Source organism: Nuphar pumila, chromosome 2 (genome assembly GCF_984573655.1).
Source record: "Nuphar pumila chromosome 2, dmNupPumi1.hap1.1, whole genome shotgun sequence".
Taxonomy (NCBI): domain Eukaryota; kingdom Viridiplantae; phylum Streptophyta; class Magnoliopsida; order Nymphaeales; family Nymphaeaceae; genus Nuphar; species Nuphar pumila.
Genome location: NC_143250.1, coordinates 130,725,325 through 130,743,214, shown reverse-complemented (window position 1 = coordinate 130,743,214; position 17,890 = coordinate 130,725,325). Strand labels below are relative to the sequence as shown.

Genomic DNA, 17,890 nt, shown 5'->3' with positions numbered 1-17,890 from the left:
TTTCTCTTTCGTTTCCACCCCCCCCCCCTTTTTTTTCCTCGGAGAGGCGACAGGAGGCCGACGGCCCCCTGTCGTGCTTTCCCTCTTCCTCTTCCCCGGCATCAGGCAAGGGCTTCGCCCCCTGCATGTTCACATAATCGCCAGGCAGAGGACAAGTCCCTGCCTCCTTGCATGCTCGACGGACAGGGACGAAGCCCCCTGCCTCTCCTTCGTAGTTGACAGGTAGGGGCTTTGCCCCTGCCTCTCTTCTACTTTGTCAGGCAAGGGCGCAGCCCTGCCCTCGCTTTCTGAGGGCACGGGTGCAACCCCCTGCCTCCTCGTAGGTTGCTGACAGCAGGGGCTCACTGCCCTGCTTCTTTCGCGTTCAGCAGGTTCGCAAGGGCATGCTGCCCCTGCCTCTGCTTCTTTCACGACAGGGCAACAACAACGTCCCTGTCGTCTTTACCTTTCTGATTGAGATAGCATGTTGATGTCTTGCTTTTGCAGCTCGTACGACAAATCTCACTCGCGCTCCGCGACCCGAGCCATCAATCGTTTACACCAGCAGGCGCCAGCAAACTTGTAACTCCCCAAGGTAGGAGAAGATTGCACGGAGGACTTGGACAATTGAATTGAGTTCAATTAACTAAAAAGGACAAATAAATAAATATTTATATATATATATATCATATATATTTATACGAGTACGCATTTAACTCAAGGACACGGTTTCGTGATCCTTGTCCATTACTTTCTGTCATGTCTTTACTTTGTCGTCGTGCTTTGCGCCCAGGCTCTTGCTTTTGCAAATGTTTCGTTACTGCCTTGTCATTGCAGATGACACTCAGGTTTTCATTCATTGCATGAGCTATAAAGGCATCCTCGTGGAGGATGCAAGAGGCATTTACTGAAAAGAAGTCATTACTATGTATGTGTCTGACCCGATCCATTTATATATTAGATCGGGTCCAGACCCAATTCGTGTATAGTGTAAATTAGCTTGTTATTAAAGGGGTATTTTTGTACCCTAGTTTTACACAGTTAATACATTAATAGAATGAGAGGTGCAGCCACGAGCGACTGACACCCCTTTCTTCAGAACCTCTCTCTCTCTCCTCTCTCTCTCTCCCCTCTTTCTCTCTCTCGGTTACAGGTGTAGCGTGGAGGTCAAAGGCTCCTTTCTTTCATGGTATCAAAGCAGCGTGACGACTGGGAGTGAAGAGCTACCTCGGTTTCACGGTGACAGATCTCGATCTCCCTTTCACGGTGACAGACGACCCCTTGCTGGCTCGATTACTGTAGTTTCGTGATTCTGAAAATATTTTTGCTGGTTCGTGGGTTCTGGAAGTATTTCACGGTGAGTTCGTGATTCTGAATCTGGAAGTATTTCACGGTGAGCTCGTGATTCTGAAAAATATTTCTGAGTTCGTGATTCTGAAAATGTTGTTTCGTGGGTTCTGGAAGTATTTCACGGTGAGTTCGTGATTCTGAAAAATATTTCTGCTGTTTCGTGGGTTCTGGAAGTATTTCACTGTGAGTTCTGGAAAATATTCCTTTCTTCAGAAAATATTTCTGCCTATGACCCTCTTTTCTGCCTGTTTTCTGTCTGCAGTGTATCTTTTGGTGCATCAACAGAGTGCACCTGGAAACCTTGTGAACCTGTCGAGTATCAACTGTCGAGTATCCTAACAAGTATCAGCCGAGTGTCCTGTTAGCCGAGTCCTCTGTTCCGTTTCTCATACCTAACAAGTATCACTTGTCGAGTATCCTTTGTCAGCCGAGTGTCCTGTTAGTTGAGTCTTCTGCTGTGATATACCTAAGTGTCAGTGCAGGTTTTCTCAAATGGATTTCACTCATGGGCAGTCATGTCTGTCCTCAAGCTTTCTTGGTCAACTAGTCTCTGAAAAACTGAATAACTCTAATTTCTTAACCTGAAAAAGACAGATCATCCCATTTATAAAGAGTCAAGACCTCTCTGGTCATCTGGATGGATCGGTTCCACCGCCTCCAGAATTCCTTTCGCAGGAAAAGGCGGACGATAAAGGAGAACAATCTGTTGTTCTTCGCAAGAACCCAAAATATGTTGCTTGGATGAAGAGGAATCAATCGCTAGTGGCATACATCACTTCAACTCTTTCACAGGAGGTCTTTATTGCTCTTCCTGATGATTGTTCGGCCAAGGAATTGTGGGATGAGTTAGTTCAAACGTATTCACAAATTTCTGAGGCAAGAATTATGTTTCTTAAGCGATAGTTTCAAATGCTGAAGAAAGATTCCATGTCTATTATGGAATACTTCAACAAAATGAAAGGCATCACAGACCAGTTGGTTGTTGTTGGGTGTCTTGTCAGTGAAAAAGATAAAGTACAACAAACCTTGAGTGGATTGGGGCCAGACTATCATGTTATGACGACTACCTTACTATGTTTACCAGAACTTCCAAAGTTTGAAGATCTTCGTGCGAAATTATTGCAATATGAGACGACTCTGAAAGGATCTTCTGAAGGTTCTCATGGGAATTCAAGAACACAAGATGTGCTGGCTATGGGAATGAGTTATGGTCGAGGACGAGGAAGTTCTTTTCGAGGAAATGGAGGCTAAGGGAGAAACACCTATAGAGGTCGTGGCATACTTCCGACACCCAATGTACAAGGACAAAGACCCATTCCCACCTGTTTTCTATGCAACAAGTGTAACGCCCCAAAATTTCGACTTGTGATTTCGAAAACCTTATCGAAAAACCTTTCAAAGATTTAAAGTTTAATATTTAAAAAAAACAACAGCGGAAGACATTTAGAAAGGGACACAAGTCAACAATCCTGGGTACGTTAGCTGAAAAACCATTATTCACATGTACAACATCTTAAAGGAATTTAAGAAATAAGGCAATCGATTAAAATCTGCAGTTTATTACAAAATGGGTCTTTTATTCCAAAGTTCAATAAATCTAAGAAAAACTCCAAAAAGTCCCAGAGTCAAGCCGCCAGCAGAAAGAAAATGAATCTTGATCCACGTTGCACCACGCCATCGGCCGCCAGTGAAGTCCTACTCCTCACCTGCCCATGAAATGGGTCAGTTTCATAACAAACTAGTAGGTGCACGAACAGATAAGTAGAATGAAAATAAAACAGGACATTCATGAGATAAGCAATTATGATATTTAAGCAATTAAAGTAGTTGTAGTCTATTCTAGCAAATGTGATAAGTGCAAAGAGAAGCAGTGTAAGTCTCAGTCATCTATATCTATTCATGAATATCTTATTTAAGTTCTGATATTAATTGGCCTGTGGGTACGCACAGACGCGAAACGTAGAAACAGCCGAGACCAATCCGGGGGTTTATTATGTCAGGTGTTTTCATTAACCCGGATGGCGGACTGAGTCCGCTCCTAAGGGGACGGTCAGTGACCAAGAGAGTAAATCCCCAAAGGCATTCGTGGCCCATGGATGCATCCAACTTCTGCAGAAGTGCCTGGGAGTTACCACCTAGGATAATTTATGGTAATCCCAATTCCCCTAACTCCGATGACTGGGGAAAACCGAGTCTTTTGCTCGTGGGGTGGTTGTTAACAACCTGTCCATCGGAGTCTTTGTACCATCCATCCTCTCCCTTGATGAACCGTGAAGATCGAATGGGTACGACGGGGGTTTCTTAACCGCCGCCCCATCCTACATGCTCTGGTCTATTAGACCCACTCGAGCATCTTGCCTGTGAAGGCGAAAGGTCACCATTTATGTGATCTCAGCATTGTGCCAATTGCACGCATCGAGGTTGCTACAACCTCATTCCCCAACCATTGTAACCCACATGGGACGTACTTGTCCAAAAGTACGGTTGTACCTCCCTAGAGATACGACTACGATGAGAGGGCAACATAAAATGTTCTATGATACTTTTGGTTCATGCATGTATTGCCTTATGAGCAAATGGGCCTGTGGAGGTCGGTATTATCTCATTGATATCAATAAGGGTTGCTTGATCACTTCGAGGTACTCAATGACCCCCAGTACTATTTGTATCATACCTGTCTTCAGTAATTTGTGGGTTTCTCGATAGATAACCCATCACAAAGTTTTATAAAAATCTGTATTATACTTGGCATGCTCGAATACTAAGAAACAAGAAGTCTCATACAAGATTCATCAGGCAATAACCAATAATGCATCTATAGTAACTTATAACAGTGAGCAAGGCGGAAATACAATAATAAGATCTTTCTAGCAAGGAGTCTACTCGTAGAGCTCACAATAAGCATGTAATTTCAAAACAAATACGGGAGCGGGAACACCATACAGACAATCACCAGTTAAGAAATTCTACGAGTAAGAATGCATGTCAAATAAACTATTCTATCACAGAATCCTTATAATTTATTTCATTCACACGAACCCTTCGTGCGACTTTCCCCTACCTCGGGATGTCGTGCAGCTGCGTGCGTCTACGCGTGTAGATGATACGAGGCTCGGGCCGCGGAGCCAGAGCGAGGGTCCGATGCGAAGTCTGCAACAGTGTTGCGTTAATTATCATGCGGAGCAAAAGAAAGACAAACCTGCCTAGGAAAAGAGAGGCAGCAGAGGTGAGCCCCTGCTGGCCGAAAACAGACAAGCGGCGGGGGAACAAGCCCCTGCCTAAACATAGCGTAGCGGCAGGGGCCAACCCCTGCCGACAGCCACCAAGTGGCAGGGGCTGAGCCCCTGCCAACGGCACACAGTGGCAGGGGCTGAGCCCCTGCCGACAGCAAAGGATGGCAGGGGGCCAGCCCCTGCCGGAAGCAAAGGATGGCAGGGGGGCAGCCCCTGCCGGAAGCATAAGGATGGCAGGGGGCCAACCCCTGCCAGAAGCACATGGATGGCAGGGGGCCAGCCCCCTGCCGAAAGCACAGGTCGGCAGGGGCCAACCCCTGCCGTCAGCACGAAGTGGCAGGGGCTGAGCCCCCTGCCGACAACCCAGGTCGGCAAGGGCCAGCCCTGCCGACAGCACCAGACGGCAGGGGGCCCAGCCCCTGCCGAAGGCACAGGTCGGCAGGGGCCAACCCCTGCCGACAGCACGAAGTGGCAGGGGCTGAGCCCCTGCCGACAATACAGGTCGGCAAGGGCCACCCCTGCCGACAGCACCAGACGGCAGGGGGCCCAGCCCCTGCCGAAAACACAGGTCGGCAGGGGCCAACCCCTGCCGACAGCACGAAGTGGCAGGGAAAAGGGGTGCCGCAGGGGCCACCGGTCCCCTGCCGGCACTCCGGCGATTCGCAGAGGGAGACGGGGATGACAGGGGGCGCGTAGGCCACCTGTCGGGGCCATGGCGATACAGAGAGGCGGTGGGAGGCCGCGGCAGTGGCTGTGAGCCACCTGTCGACCTCCCGGCGAGGTGACAGGGAGGGGGGTCGCAGGGGCCTCAGGTCCCCTGCCAGCACTCCGGCGATCCCCATCGAGAGAAGGGGACGACAGGGGCTGCGTAAGCCACCTATCGGGGCCCCGATGGTACAGGGAGGCAGTGGGAGGCCTGCAGCAGCGGCTGCGAGCCTGCCGGCCTCCCGGCGAGGTGACAAGGAGGGGGGTGAGGAAGAAAAGAGGGAGGAGAAGAGAAGAACGGCGTACCTGGGGGGGGGGGGGTTCCCGGCGTCGGCGGCGGGCGCAGCAGGGAAGGAGACCGGCGCGGGGGAGGAAGCTCGAGAGGGCTGTGAGAGGGAGGCGAGACTCCCCTCGCCCTCCGACCTCTCTCTTAAAGGCGAAGGGGGCACCGGAAGGGGAAACCCCTGGTGGGTTTCCCAAATCCTCCCGCAAGAGAAGGGGGAGAAGGGGGGGGGAGTTGCGGCGCCCGAACGCTCGGGTTTCTTAAAACCCTAAATAAAAAGGGGCCCGGGTCGGGTCGGGTCCGGACCCGACCCGGTTCGGGTCCAAACAGATTTTTTTTTTTTTAAATGGGGTTTTACAACAAGAAATGGCACATTAAAGCAAATTGTTGGTTTAATCCTCAAAACAAAGGGAAAGCTCCATAAGCAGAGGCTAGGAAGGATGGAGAAGTAAAGGAGTTGTTGTTGGCAGCCTTGGCAGGATTGAATATGAAGCAAAATGACAAAGGAATTTGGTATGTCGACTCTGGAGCAGCTACTCATGTCACAGGTGATGCAGGTAAACTCTTGACTCTTACTCCTTATGTTGGTAAGAATAGCATAGTCACAGGAGATGGATCTCATCACTCAATCTCACATACTGGAAATGCCATTATACCCATGTCAAAGTCCTCTCTTAAACTTCCAAGTGTCATCCATGCACCTAATATTCAAAAGAACATTGTTTGTCTCAAAACTCGTTGATGATGCTAATGCTTCAGTTGAATTTACTCCCTCTTCTGTTTATGTCAAGGATCTTCGCACGAGGAAGACATTCGCTGAAGGACAACGATGGGGCAACATGTACATCTTTCAAGAAGATCCTTCCTCCATTCATTCAGATTATTCATCCTTGAAGCCTCACCAACGTCAATTTTTTTATCCTGATTTTATATTTACTATTTCTGAATGTAATAAGCCAAGACTTTGGCATAGTCGTCTTGGCCATTGTGGTCGCCATTTTATTGAAAAACTTGTCTTGAATAATCTCATTCCTAAGTCCAGTCTGAGTTCAGAGGTCGTTGATACAAAGTGCTCTAGTTGTCATTTATGTAAGAGTCATATTTTACCATTCGCTTCCATTAATAAAAGAGCTTCAAGGCCATTTTAGGTCATTTATTCGGATGTCTGGGGTCCTGGCCCAATTACTTTTCTTTCTGGCAGTAAATATTATCTTATTTTCATTGATAGTTACTTGCGTTATACTTGGATATTTTTTATGAAGCACAAATCAGAAGTCTTTGGATTGTTCCAGAGATTTCATTTTTTTGTTCAAAATCATTTCTCTACCAACATTCTCAATTTCCAGTGTGATGGAGGAGGTGAATTCTCCTCGAGTGACTTTGTTAGTTTCCTTCAACATAATGGGATAAAGAGAAGAGTGTCTTGCCCGCATACACCTCAACAAAATGGGATTGCTGAGAGGAAGCATCGACATATTGTTGAGACTGCAATGAGCATGATGCACGGGAGCAATCTCCCTGTATCATTATGAACTGAGGCTTTTCACTCCACAGTTCATATGATAAATCGACTGCCCATGAGTATCTTAGAGAATAAGTCACCATATTTTTCTCTATTCGGCACACAACCTGATTATCATGAATTACGTGTGTTTGGGTCTATTTGCTATGTTCACATTGACAGCTCACTCAGGCACAAGTTCCAAGATAAAGCCTTGAAATGCAGGTTTATAGGATATATAGAAGACTACAAAGGGTACAGGTGCTATGATCCCCAGAGTAAGCGTGTCAAAATATCAAGGAATGTAATTTTCAATGAAATGAATTTTGATGATCAGGATGCTAATTCAACCCTTCATGCTGATAACTCAAGCCCCAGCATTGAGGTATACTACCCATGGTTAAATTCAGAACTCTTTTCCAATGGTAAAGTAGACTGTCCAGAAAATTGCAGTCAGAAGGAGACACATGAGGAATCAGCAAATGAAACTCAAACGGAAGAAACTGTTACACATGATTTGGAGCCAGCAAGGTATAAAGGTACACCCGGCGAGAGAAAGAGCTCTCATTCGTCTCTTGTACGAGTACGGATCCAGCTTCACAGACAATGGATATCAGAAGATCCTCACGGATTCGACATCCGCTTGACAGGTGGGTAAGTTATAAAAACTTTTCATTGGATTTTCAGTTGTTCTTGACATCCATAAGTAAAGAGGATGAGCCCCTCATGTTCTATCAAGCTGCGAGCTCTAGAAGCTGGGTAGAAGCAATGAATGAAGAAATGGAGGCCTTACATGAATGTGGGACATGGGAGATTGTTCCTAGGCCACTAAACAGAAATGTTGTTGGGTCAAAATGGGTGTACAAGATAAAGTATAAACCAGACGAAAGCATTCAAAGGTACAAGGCTAGACTTGTAGCCAAGGGATTCACACAAGAGGAAGGCCAAGACTTTGATGAAACTTTCAGTCCTGTAGTTAAAATGCGGACCATTCGCATCGTGTTGAGTCTAGCCATTAAATATGGATGGACATTGAGCCAGCTAGATGTCAAAAATGCATTTCTGCACAGGGATTTAAAAGAGGAAGTTTACATGGAACAACCCACTGGATATGCAGAACGAGACACCAAAAAATATGTATGCAAGTTAAAGAGAGCACTCTATGGTTTGAAACAAGCTTCTCGTTCCTGGTTCGACAGTTTTTCTCTAGAGATACAACGGCATGGCTTCTCTCGGTCCCTTCTGGATCACTCATTATTTATTCACAATAAACAAAGATTCACTACTCTTCTATTAATATATGTAGATGACATCATCATCACAGGGAACTGTAAAAGTCACGAGAAGGTGAAGAAGTTATTAAATCAGAAATTTAAGATGAAAGATTTGAGAGAGCTGCGATATTTTCTTGGGGTAGAAGTTGATAAAAGAAATGATACACTCACTCTTACTCAACACAAATACACGTTGGACATTCTTAGCAAAGCAGGCATGACAGATTGTAAGCCGTTAACAACTCCAAGTGTCATTCATCAGAAACTAAGTTCAAAGGGGATATATATGGAGATCCCACTAAGTATCGCAGCTTAGTTGGCATGTTGCAATACCTAACTTTTACTAAACCTGATATAGTATATTCAGTTAATCAGGTATCCCAGTTTATGCATGAACCTCGTATGTCACATATGGAGGCAGTCAAACGTATACTTCGTTACCTGAAAGGTACAATTGGTGATGGGCTGGTATACAAGAAAAGAGAATTAAATCCAGGCGGAGGCCATGAGGGCCATAAGATCGACACTTATGCTGATGTTGATTGGGCGGGTGATCCAGACGAACGACGATCAGTATTCGGTTATTGCAGCTTCATTGGGCCAAACTTGGTATCCTGAAGCAGTAGAAAACAAAAGGTGGTTGCTAGATCAAGCACTGAGGCTGAATACAGATCAATGGCCACTGTCACGGCCGAGGCTACATGGATAAGACATCTCCTGACAGAAATGGGAGAACCGATTGCTCGGTCACTGCTGTTGTGTGACAATCAAAGTGCCATCAACATGTCCTTCAATCCCATCCATCATAGTCGAGCAAAGCACATTGAAATAGATCAACATTTTATTAGAAAAAAGGTTGAAGATAAAGAGATAGAGCCCATGTATGTGTGAACTGAAGAACAAGTTGCTGACATCCTCACTAAAGGGTTAACAAAGGACAGATTTTGGTTTCTAAAAGGCAAGTTGTTCATGGTTCAACACCATGCACAACTTGAGGGAGGCTGAAAAGAAGTCATTACTATGTATGTGTCTGACCCAATCCATTTATATATTGGATCGAGTCCAGACCCAAATCGTGTATAGTGTAAATTAGCTTGTTATTAAAGGGGTATTACTGTACCCTAGTTTTACACAGTTAATACATTAATAGAATGAGAGGTGCAGCCACGAGCGACTGACACCCCTTTCTTCAAACCTCTCTCTCTCCTCTCTCTCTCTCTCCCATCTTTCTCTCTCTCTCTCGGTTACAGGTGCAGCGTGGAGGTCAAAGGCTCCTTTCTTTCATTTACCACTCTACCTCCTGCGACAAGAGTTGAGTCAGGAGCTTAACGATACATCATCGTCTAAAGAGAGGGATCCCTAGCAGTGATCCTGACTTTTCGAGTGAGCAGTCCTGCAAGGTAGACTTGAGAATTTAGGGAGCTGCGCAAAAGCATCAAAGACTGCCCAAATCGAAGTATTTGAAAGGATGTGATTGGCTGGTTTTGTTCGTCTATTCGACATATCTCGGGTAACCCCGAATTGGGGCTTGAGTGAACTTCTTAGCGTGGGTTCTGTTGAGAAACCTGTATCCCGTCTATCGAGGCCGATATCGAGTCATGCAAGGCATGTAGACACCACGATAGCAGATGAGATTCTAGAAATCGCACACCAAATGTTAGTACAAGTTGTTGGATGTTTCAAAAGATAAAGAATCTCAAAAGTAAAGTTTGAGAAACATTACATCTTTGCAAAACACTTTTGTTGAAGCTCCTATTGAGGAACTATACCCTTTTATCCTAGAGTACTTGTAGTCGTGCACTACACACTAGTACTGCGATGATCGGATGAGACGGTCGTGCGACCTCGAACAGTGCTAAATACACAATGATGTAAACACATAAAAATGGGATCGCATTTACAGGTAAGATGCTCATTTGGTCAAAAGACCAGAGCATATAGAATGAGTCGTTAGTTAATTTACCCCTGACACACTCATTCGCTTCTTGTAGTCTGTCAAGGGAGAGGACAGAGCAGTACACACTCCAATGAACAGGTTGTTAACAACCACCCCACGGGCAAAGATTCGGCCTCCCCAATCATTGGAGTTAGGGGAAGGGACTACCAAACATTATCCTAGGTGGTAGATCTCATGGACTTCTGCAGAAGTTGGATGAATCCGTTGCCAAGTACTTGCCTTTGGGGAATCCTCTCTCGGCTAAAGTCATCCCCTTAGAAGCGGACTCAACTAGCTATTCGGGTTATTGAAAATACATAGAATAACAGACGCCCGAACTAATCTCAATTGTTTCTACGATTTGTCTGCGCGTACCCGCTGGCCAGTAATATCGAAACATAAAGTCTTCACACTGGTTGATGGGTCATAAGACTTTCGTGTGTTTTGGATACGTATTTTTTGTCAAGTTAAAGCTTATCGATGAAATTACGTATGACTTTGGTGTATTCGATATTTTTATGGTTATGATACTTATTCAGGTAAATGACACGCCACGCCTACATAGTTGTATTACAGAAGATTGCATTATGATTGTTTGTGTGAATATATCATACTTGTATAACATGATTGATAAGTATCATGAATATTTGATTAAAATGTCTTGAAGATATGTGCGTGAGTTACACGCTAGAAAGATCAAATATAATGTGCTTTGAGATAAGAATTGTGAATGCATATAATGATGCAATGATTTGAATATTTGCACATATAACTTGAATCCTATGTGATTTGTTTTACCATGTGAAGTGATAAGATGCATATTGCTGGTATACATGCTTGTACCCATATTGGTGGCTACTGACCCCAAGAACGGTCAATTATTCGGAACAGTCGATTGTATTGATACATGTATCACTGAGTATGGTATCTGTTGAGGACCTGGTCTCCAAAGGATTATCTGTGAGGGTGTATATGATCAAGATCAGGTGACCAAGCTAGAGTGGTAGATTCTTTGTGAGGATGTACATTGTCCACGAGCGGGTAGCCGCAAAGACGGTGAACTCCTATGAGGAAGTGTATGGTCCAAAACCAGGTATACCATCTAGGGCGGTAACTCCTTGTGAGGTTGTACATTTTCCAGACCAGGTGATCTGGCATTGATCTTTTTAATTTTAATAGTGGCTATAGACCCTGAGAGCGGTCATTTGTGTTAATACGTGTATTACAATAATTTTTATTGGATATGACATTTGTTGAGGACCGGGTTCCCAAAGGATTCTTTGTGAGTGATTCGGCGTGGAACTTGTGAATTTTGATTACCATAAAAAGTTATGATGGGTTGTGATGATCTTCTGAGATTGTTTGAAATAGCCAGTTATGAATCTATAGATTTGGCTTTCTGTTATAGCATGATTTCATGCAGGACTCAGATGTGAGAATCAGATCTTTATTGATTTTAGAACATGATTATGCTTTGGACCTTCTATTAAAGGGTGGGTTTTTTTGAGAAATTATGACGCCTTAAGCGAGTCATAACAGGTGACAGTTGGCCGTGTAAGGCCTTGAGAGATGGGAATAAATTAAGGTTGTTCAGGACAAAGAGTTTGTTAGAAGTAGTGAGAGCGACAAACGATGACCTGATAATGATTAAATGCAGAGACCCATTCAAGGAACGAAAACAAGCTAGAGCAATGTCTCATTGTGTCTCTTCATCTGTGTCGAATCATGTAGAAGATAACATTTTTTATAGTCTTCTGCTAAACCCTTTTTATGGCTCTGTATAAACTCTTGCGAAGACAAAGGTTTAATCACACATACGTTTTGTTCAATCGAGTTTTGAACTGCTTACTTGCTCTGAACTGCTTACCTGTTTAATTGTTGATCTGCTTTAAACTGCTTAGCATGCTGAATTAAATGTACTTAATTCAGTTTTCTATAGTCTCTCTTGTGCACCTACTAGTTTTTTGCAAAACTAACTCATTCTATGGGTACAGGTAAAGATTAGGTACACCACGGGCGATGGCGCGATTGCAAGATGGCTTCAAGATTCTCTTTTTCTGCTTTTAGCTCACGTCCTGGACGTTTTTGGGTTTTGTCACGGGTTTTTCTTTGGATATCCGAATTTTGTACTTTTTCGTTCTTTCAGCTAACGTGCACAAAGTTGTCAGCTTACCTTTCTAAATTCAACAAAAGAATTATCTTCCGCTGATTACATAAACAAACTCTGAAAGGAAAGAGATTTTCTTCTAGTCTCTTGCCTGTTTTCTGAAAGGTTCGCAAGTTTGAAATTTTGGGGCGTTACAAGCAGAACATGAGTATCTACTTTCAACAAAAGTAGGGTTAGAGGCTCAGCTAAATGGGTTGGACCAAAACTACCCAAACGAATCAATTCATGAAAATAGGTGGAGTCCACTGGTAATTCAGTTTGAATCAGATCCATTTCATTTAGATGGGTAAGAACAGGGACTAAGTGGATCCAATTTTGACTGATTTCAGACCAAGTATGGGTCTGATTTCACGCTAACAAGATTCAGCTTGGGTTGGGTTTGGATTAGACTTGGATCAGACGGGTATGAAATAATATGATGATGGGTTTGATCTCAAGGGTTTTGAGATGGGATTTTACTGTAACATGAAATAGGAGAATAAGCACCTCATTAAGTTTTGGGAAGGTAAAAGGAGTTAAACTGCTTCAAAATCAAACTAGTTCCATCCCCACCAATAAGGGAAGAGGGAGGATGGGCGTTAGGGTCTAACAAACCACCCACCATGGCAAAAGTAATGGAAGAGATAGGAGGGTTTCTCACTGATGGGAGGCCCATCATTGGTTGGTCTAGGCTGATGGCAAGTTGCCGGAAAAAATTCAGTCAGTGGGAGGATCTTGACCAGCTGATTGACAAGTAGGAAAAGAGAGTGAACGCAGAATCCCAGTTGAGTTGTTAGTTGATCCAGTCAGTACTAGGTCACTAGTCAAGTTCCAGCTAGAGTTGCAAACAGATCAGATCTTGGATCACAAAATACATTGGGAAGTCAGATCCAGGACAGCCAAATTTTGCTAATTTGGTTTCCTAAATCTGACCCGTTTGCAACCCTAGTTCCAGTCATGGGAACCTCCCCCGGAAGCAATGATGATCACATTCAGACTTACATAGACCTGGGGTTCCTGACATGACTTCCATAATGTTCCTCAGAATGCATGCAAACATTTTTGTGTTCAGATCAAATATCCCCTGCTGTTTTCTTCCATTGATGGCCATAGCATATTTGTGAACTTCTAGTAATTGACATCCACCTGCATAAACTTTCAATTCATCTGCTTGCATGCTATGCCACACGGCTACTCGAATTTGTCTCCCATTCTGTATCCCCTTGTATATTAGTTAAATTGAAAACTTCATAAAAATTGTCTATCCTTGTGACATAGCTTGCATGTTTGCTTTCAAATCATTGCATATTTCGAACCAGATTGCAGGTTATACCCTTTAACTCTTGACATCAAGATTGAAGAATCAGAAGTGAAAACCATGTTCTACCAAACTGATCTAAATGGCACTCAGAAAATGAATACTAATGAACTACTTGTATATAAAATTATTCTAAGGCTCTGTTTTGAAACTGGCAGCTGGGATGGGAGTTTATGCATTTGGTAGATACATGGTCAAATCACCTTGGTGGTGGGTGTGTGGAAACTGGTAGCTATGATGGGATTTTAGGGATTTGGGAGAGGAAGTGAAACGGTATCCCCTTTATATTTTTCCCTAAAGAGTGGATTTGGTAGCTACTAGCTACCAAAGCCAAGATTTGGCAGCTACCACTTTTCCAAATGCATAAAATCCCTTGGACTACCAATTTCCAAACAGAGCCTAAACTTGCTTCAAAGTAAATAAATAAATAAACAACAAAATCAAAGAAAATACTAATTTTAAACAATCTCCTCAACCCCTATATGTGGCTGGATCTAGCCCTTTAATTTCAGTCAAGCATCTGGCTTCAGGTTTGCATCACTGTCGGATACCCCATTCTGGTTTTGCTTTCAATTTAGTGAGAAAGAAACTATATACAATATACTATTCGAAATTCTTACATAGAATCATTACGAAAATCATGGACTTGATAAAGAATCGGAACCTCACATACTTTGTCTGTACCCTTGATGGAGTTGAATGCAAAATTGCACTAAGCAGTCCAAGAATTGTTTGAGTCTTTCCTGTTCCAGGAGGACCCTACAGAAAATTTGTCAATGTGCATTTGTTAGAGAACAAGAGACTACCAGGTTATGAAGTATGTCAGCATCAAAAGAAAATATATTTTACTCATTGCATGCTTCACAATTTTAAAAAAATTGAATTACATTAAAAATCTCAAGGGTTTAGGTTCACATTGAAACATTAAATATCAAGGAAAATAAATATTAAGAAAAGTAAATTTGAGCTTGAAACAATCTTAGAAAAAACAAGAAATGTTTTTTTCACAAAAAACAACAGGATGAATAATAATGGACGCTATGGAGAGGTCAAAACACCAGCTCATTTAAGTTTCAATTTCTGGTCCAGGCCTCATACTGAGGACCAACTAAAGATAATGACTGGAAAAGCCCAACTCTACTAGGAATCACACTTCCTAGAGTAGGACGGAATCCCAATTCTTGTATATGGGAATTGTGATTCCCACTAGATAGGAATTCCAATTCCTATTCACAAGAATTGTAATTGCTATTAGACAAATCCCGATTTCCATACATGAGAATCAAGATTCCTGTGAAATGAGAATTCTGATTCCTGGAAGAGGATTACAATTATTGGATATCAGAGCCCCTAATTCTTGATGAATGAAAAGTCCAACTGTTGGATACATACATGCCTACAAACATATATGTACCCATGCACATGCACATGCACACACACACACACACATTGGATAATTTCTTTTTGTATTGTTGTGGATTACGACAAAAAGTTTATATTTTTCTACATTAACAAGTATCTGAACAACATGATGAGTTATGGTAAAATGCTAGTGATATAAGACACTATTTGAATGTTAGATTATTTTATTGTAAATTTCAAGGTAGTATAGATATATATTTTGTAATTGTTTCATAAGCTAGTCTTTGATGAAACGGTTTTCTACCTTAGGGGAGTCTGTTAATCAGGATAAGTAGTCATCCAATCCTATTGATCCCAAGTTCAGCATCCCGCCCACATTACAAAAACACATGGCAAAACTTACCTGTGTTTGGACGTATGTTGGAGACTACTTATCCCGGGTACTCAATGCAGGGATAAATAGTCAACAACCATTCATCCTTGCATTCAAACACCCTGCATTGGATATCATATTGTCACAAGTACGGGTCTGTGAAACTCTTTCTACCTTTAAGTTCTTTTTCTCTAATTGTTTAAAAGTATATTATATAATATCTGACTTACATTGTTAGGTTAATGGAAGTTTCCTAGATTTGTAATATATGTTATAAAACATATCCTAACTGTTGCACAAATTCTTTTATGATTTTGAACATTTTCTATCCAATGTTAAATGTATATTTGCATGTTATTTTATTAAATATGCAGTCTGGAGATTTTCTAATAAGCTAATATAGTTATTGATTGTGATCATTTTCTAAAATTTCTTCTTACCTCGTCATTTTGTTAGTATTTCATGAAAATCTTATATCATTTTCCAAACTATTACACGTCTTCCTAAACTACAAGGTAAACCACTGCCGCTCAAGCCTGCCCCACTGTTTTTCCATAGAGGTTAAAGATAGACAATAAGTCCCCTTCTATGTCACATGGGTACGGGTGCGGGTATGACACGACAATTTCAAAAAATGCAGGTATGGGGACACGGCTATATATATATATATATATATATATATATATATATATATATATATATATATATATATATATATATATATATATATATATATCACATAACCTAAAAATATACTGAATATAATCTAAATTTATATGTTATATCTAAAATATATATTACATACTGAAAATATAATTACAAATTATAAATTGAATACAAACATGTATGTCCAGAGGGTAAAATGGCATGTCTAGGTGTCGACACGAGGTCTAACGCCCCAAAATTTCAAACTTTGCAAACCTTTCAGAAACACAGACAAGAGACTAAAAAGGAAATCTCTTTATCTCAGAGATGGTTTATGAAATCAGTGGAAGACTATTCTTTTGTTAATTTCAGAAAGGTGAGCTGAGAACTTTGGGCGCGTTAGCTAAAAGAACCAAAGCGCACAACTCATGCTACTTGTAAACACTTAGAAAAGCCACTTTCATTTAAGAAGTTCTCCAAATAGTACAAAATTCAGATATCATAAGGAAAATCCGTTACAAAACCCCAAACGTCCAGGACGCGAGCTAAGAGCAGGAAGAAGAAAGTCTTGAAGCCATCTTGTCATCGCGTCATCGTCCGTGGTGTACCTAATCATCACCTGTACCCATAGAATGGGTTTGTTTCGCGAAAAACTAGTAGGTACACAAGAGAGACTACAGGAAACTGAATTATGTACATTTAATTCAGTAGGTTACGCAGTTTAAAGCAGATATGCAGTTAAACCAGAGTTACCGGAAGCGCCTAGCTAAAAGGGGAAGCGCGCTTCCCCGAAGCGCGCTTCGGAAGCGCGAAACGTCGCGCTTCCGAAGCGTGGGGGGAAGCGTCCCCCTTTTTTGGGAAGCGCGCTTCCCTTTAATGGGGGACGCGTTTCCCTTTAATGGGGGACGCGCTTCCCTTTAATGGGAAGCGCGCTTCCCCCACGCTTCCCCAACGCTTCCCCCACGCTTCCCCCTCGCTTCCCCCACGCTTCCCCCTCGCTTCCCCTGTTTTTTCAAATTTTTTGTATTTTTTATTTTTTATTTTTATTTTTTTCGCTTCCCCCTCGCTTCCGAGACGCTTCCTGGGTCGCTTCCGAGACGCTTCCTAGGTCGCTTCCGAGACGCTTCCCGAATCGCTCCTAAGTGGTCCCACGCTTCCCCGCTTCCTAAAATTTTGAAAGTGCCTCGCTTCCCGCTCCCGCTTCCCGTATCGCTTCCCGCTCCCGCTTCCTCAACTGGCAACCATGAGTTAAACAAGTAAGCAATGCAAGCAAGTAAATAGTACAAACGCGTAAGTAGTGCAAGCGAGTCAGTAGTGCAAGCGAATCAGTAGCACAAGCGAGTCAGTAGTGCAAGTGAATCAGTAGTGCAAGGCGAGTCAGTAGTGCAAGTGAGTCAGTAGTGCAAGCGAATCTCACGACCCAAAAACCAGTGTGAACAGAAGTGCAACGCAAAACCTCGACGCGATGCGCGACGGCAAGTAAAGACTGACAGAAGGTAAAGGGCAAGGATCGCGAAACAGCGTCCTTGAGTCAAGTGCATACTCGTATAAATATATATATTTGTATATATATATATATTTATTTAATGATCATTTTTAGTTTAACTAAACTCAATTCAATTATCCAAGTCTTTTGTGCAATCTTCCCCTACCTCGGAGAGTTGCAAGCTTGCTGTCGTCTGCAGATGTACACGATTGACGGCTCAGGTCGCGGAGAGTGAGCGGGATTCGTCGTAGCTGCAAATATGCGATATTAACATGCAACCAAGACAAAAGCAAAAATAA

At 42.8% G+C, this 17,890-nt stretch overlaps 1 protein-coding gene across 4 annotated transcripts in view; it reads right to left on the bottom strand.

The window, feature by feature from the left end:
* The window catches only part of MAA3 (P-loop containing nucleoside triphosphate hydrolases superfamily protein), a 187,416-nt gene that overhangs the window by 86,027 nt on the left and 83,499 nt on the right, over positions 1 to 17,890 (bottom strand). For all 4 annotated transcript variants that reach the window (XM_089996824.1, XM_089996825.1, XM_089996822.1 and 1 more), the window contains one exon: positions 14,399 to 14,484. In XM_089996824.1, coding sequence (XP_089852950.1) covers positions 14,399 to 14,484 — 86 coding nt within the window. The remainder of the gene's footprint in view (positions 1 to 14,398; positions 14,485 to 17,890) is intronic.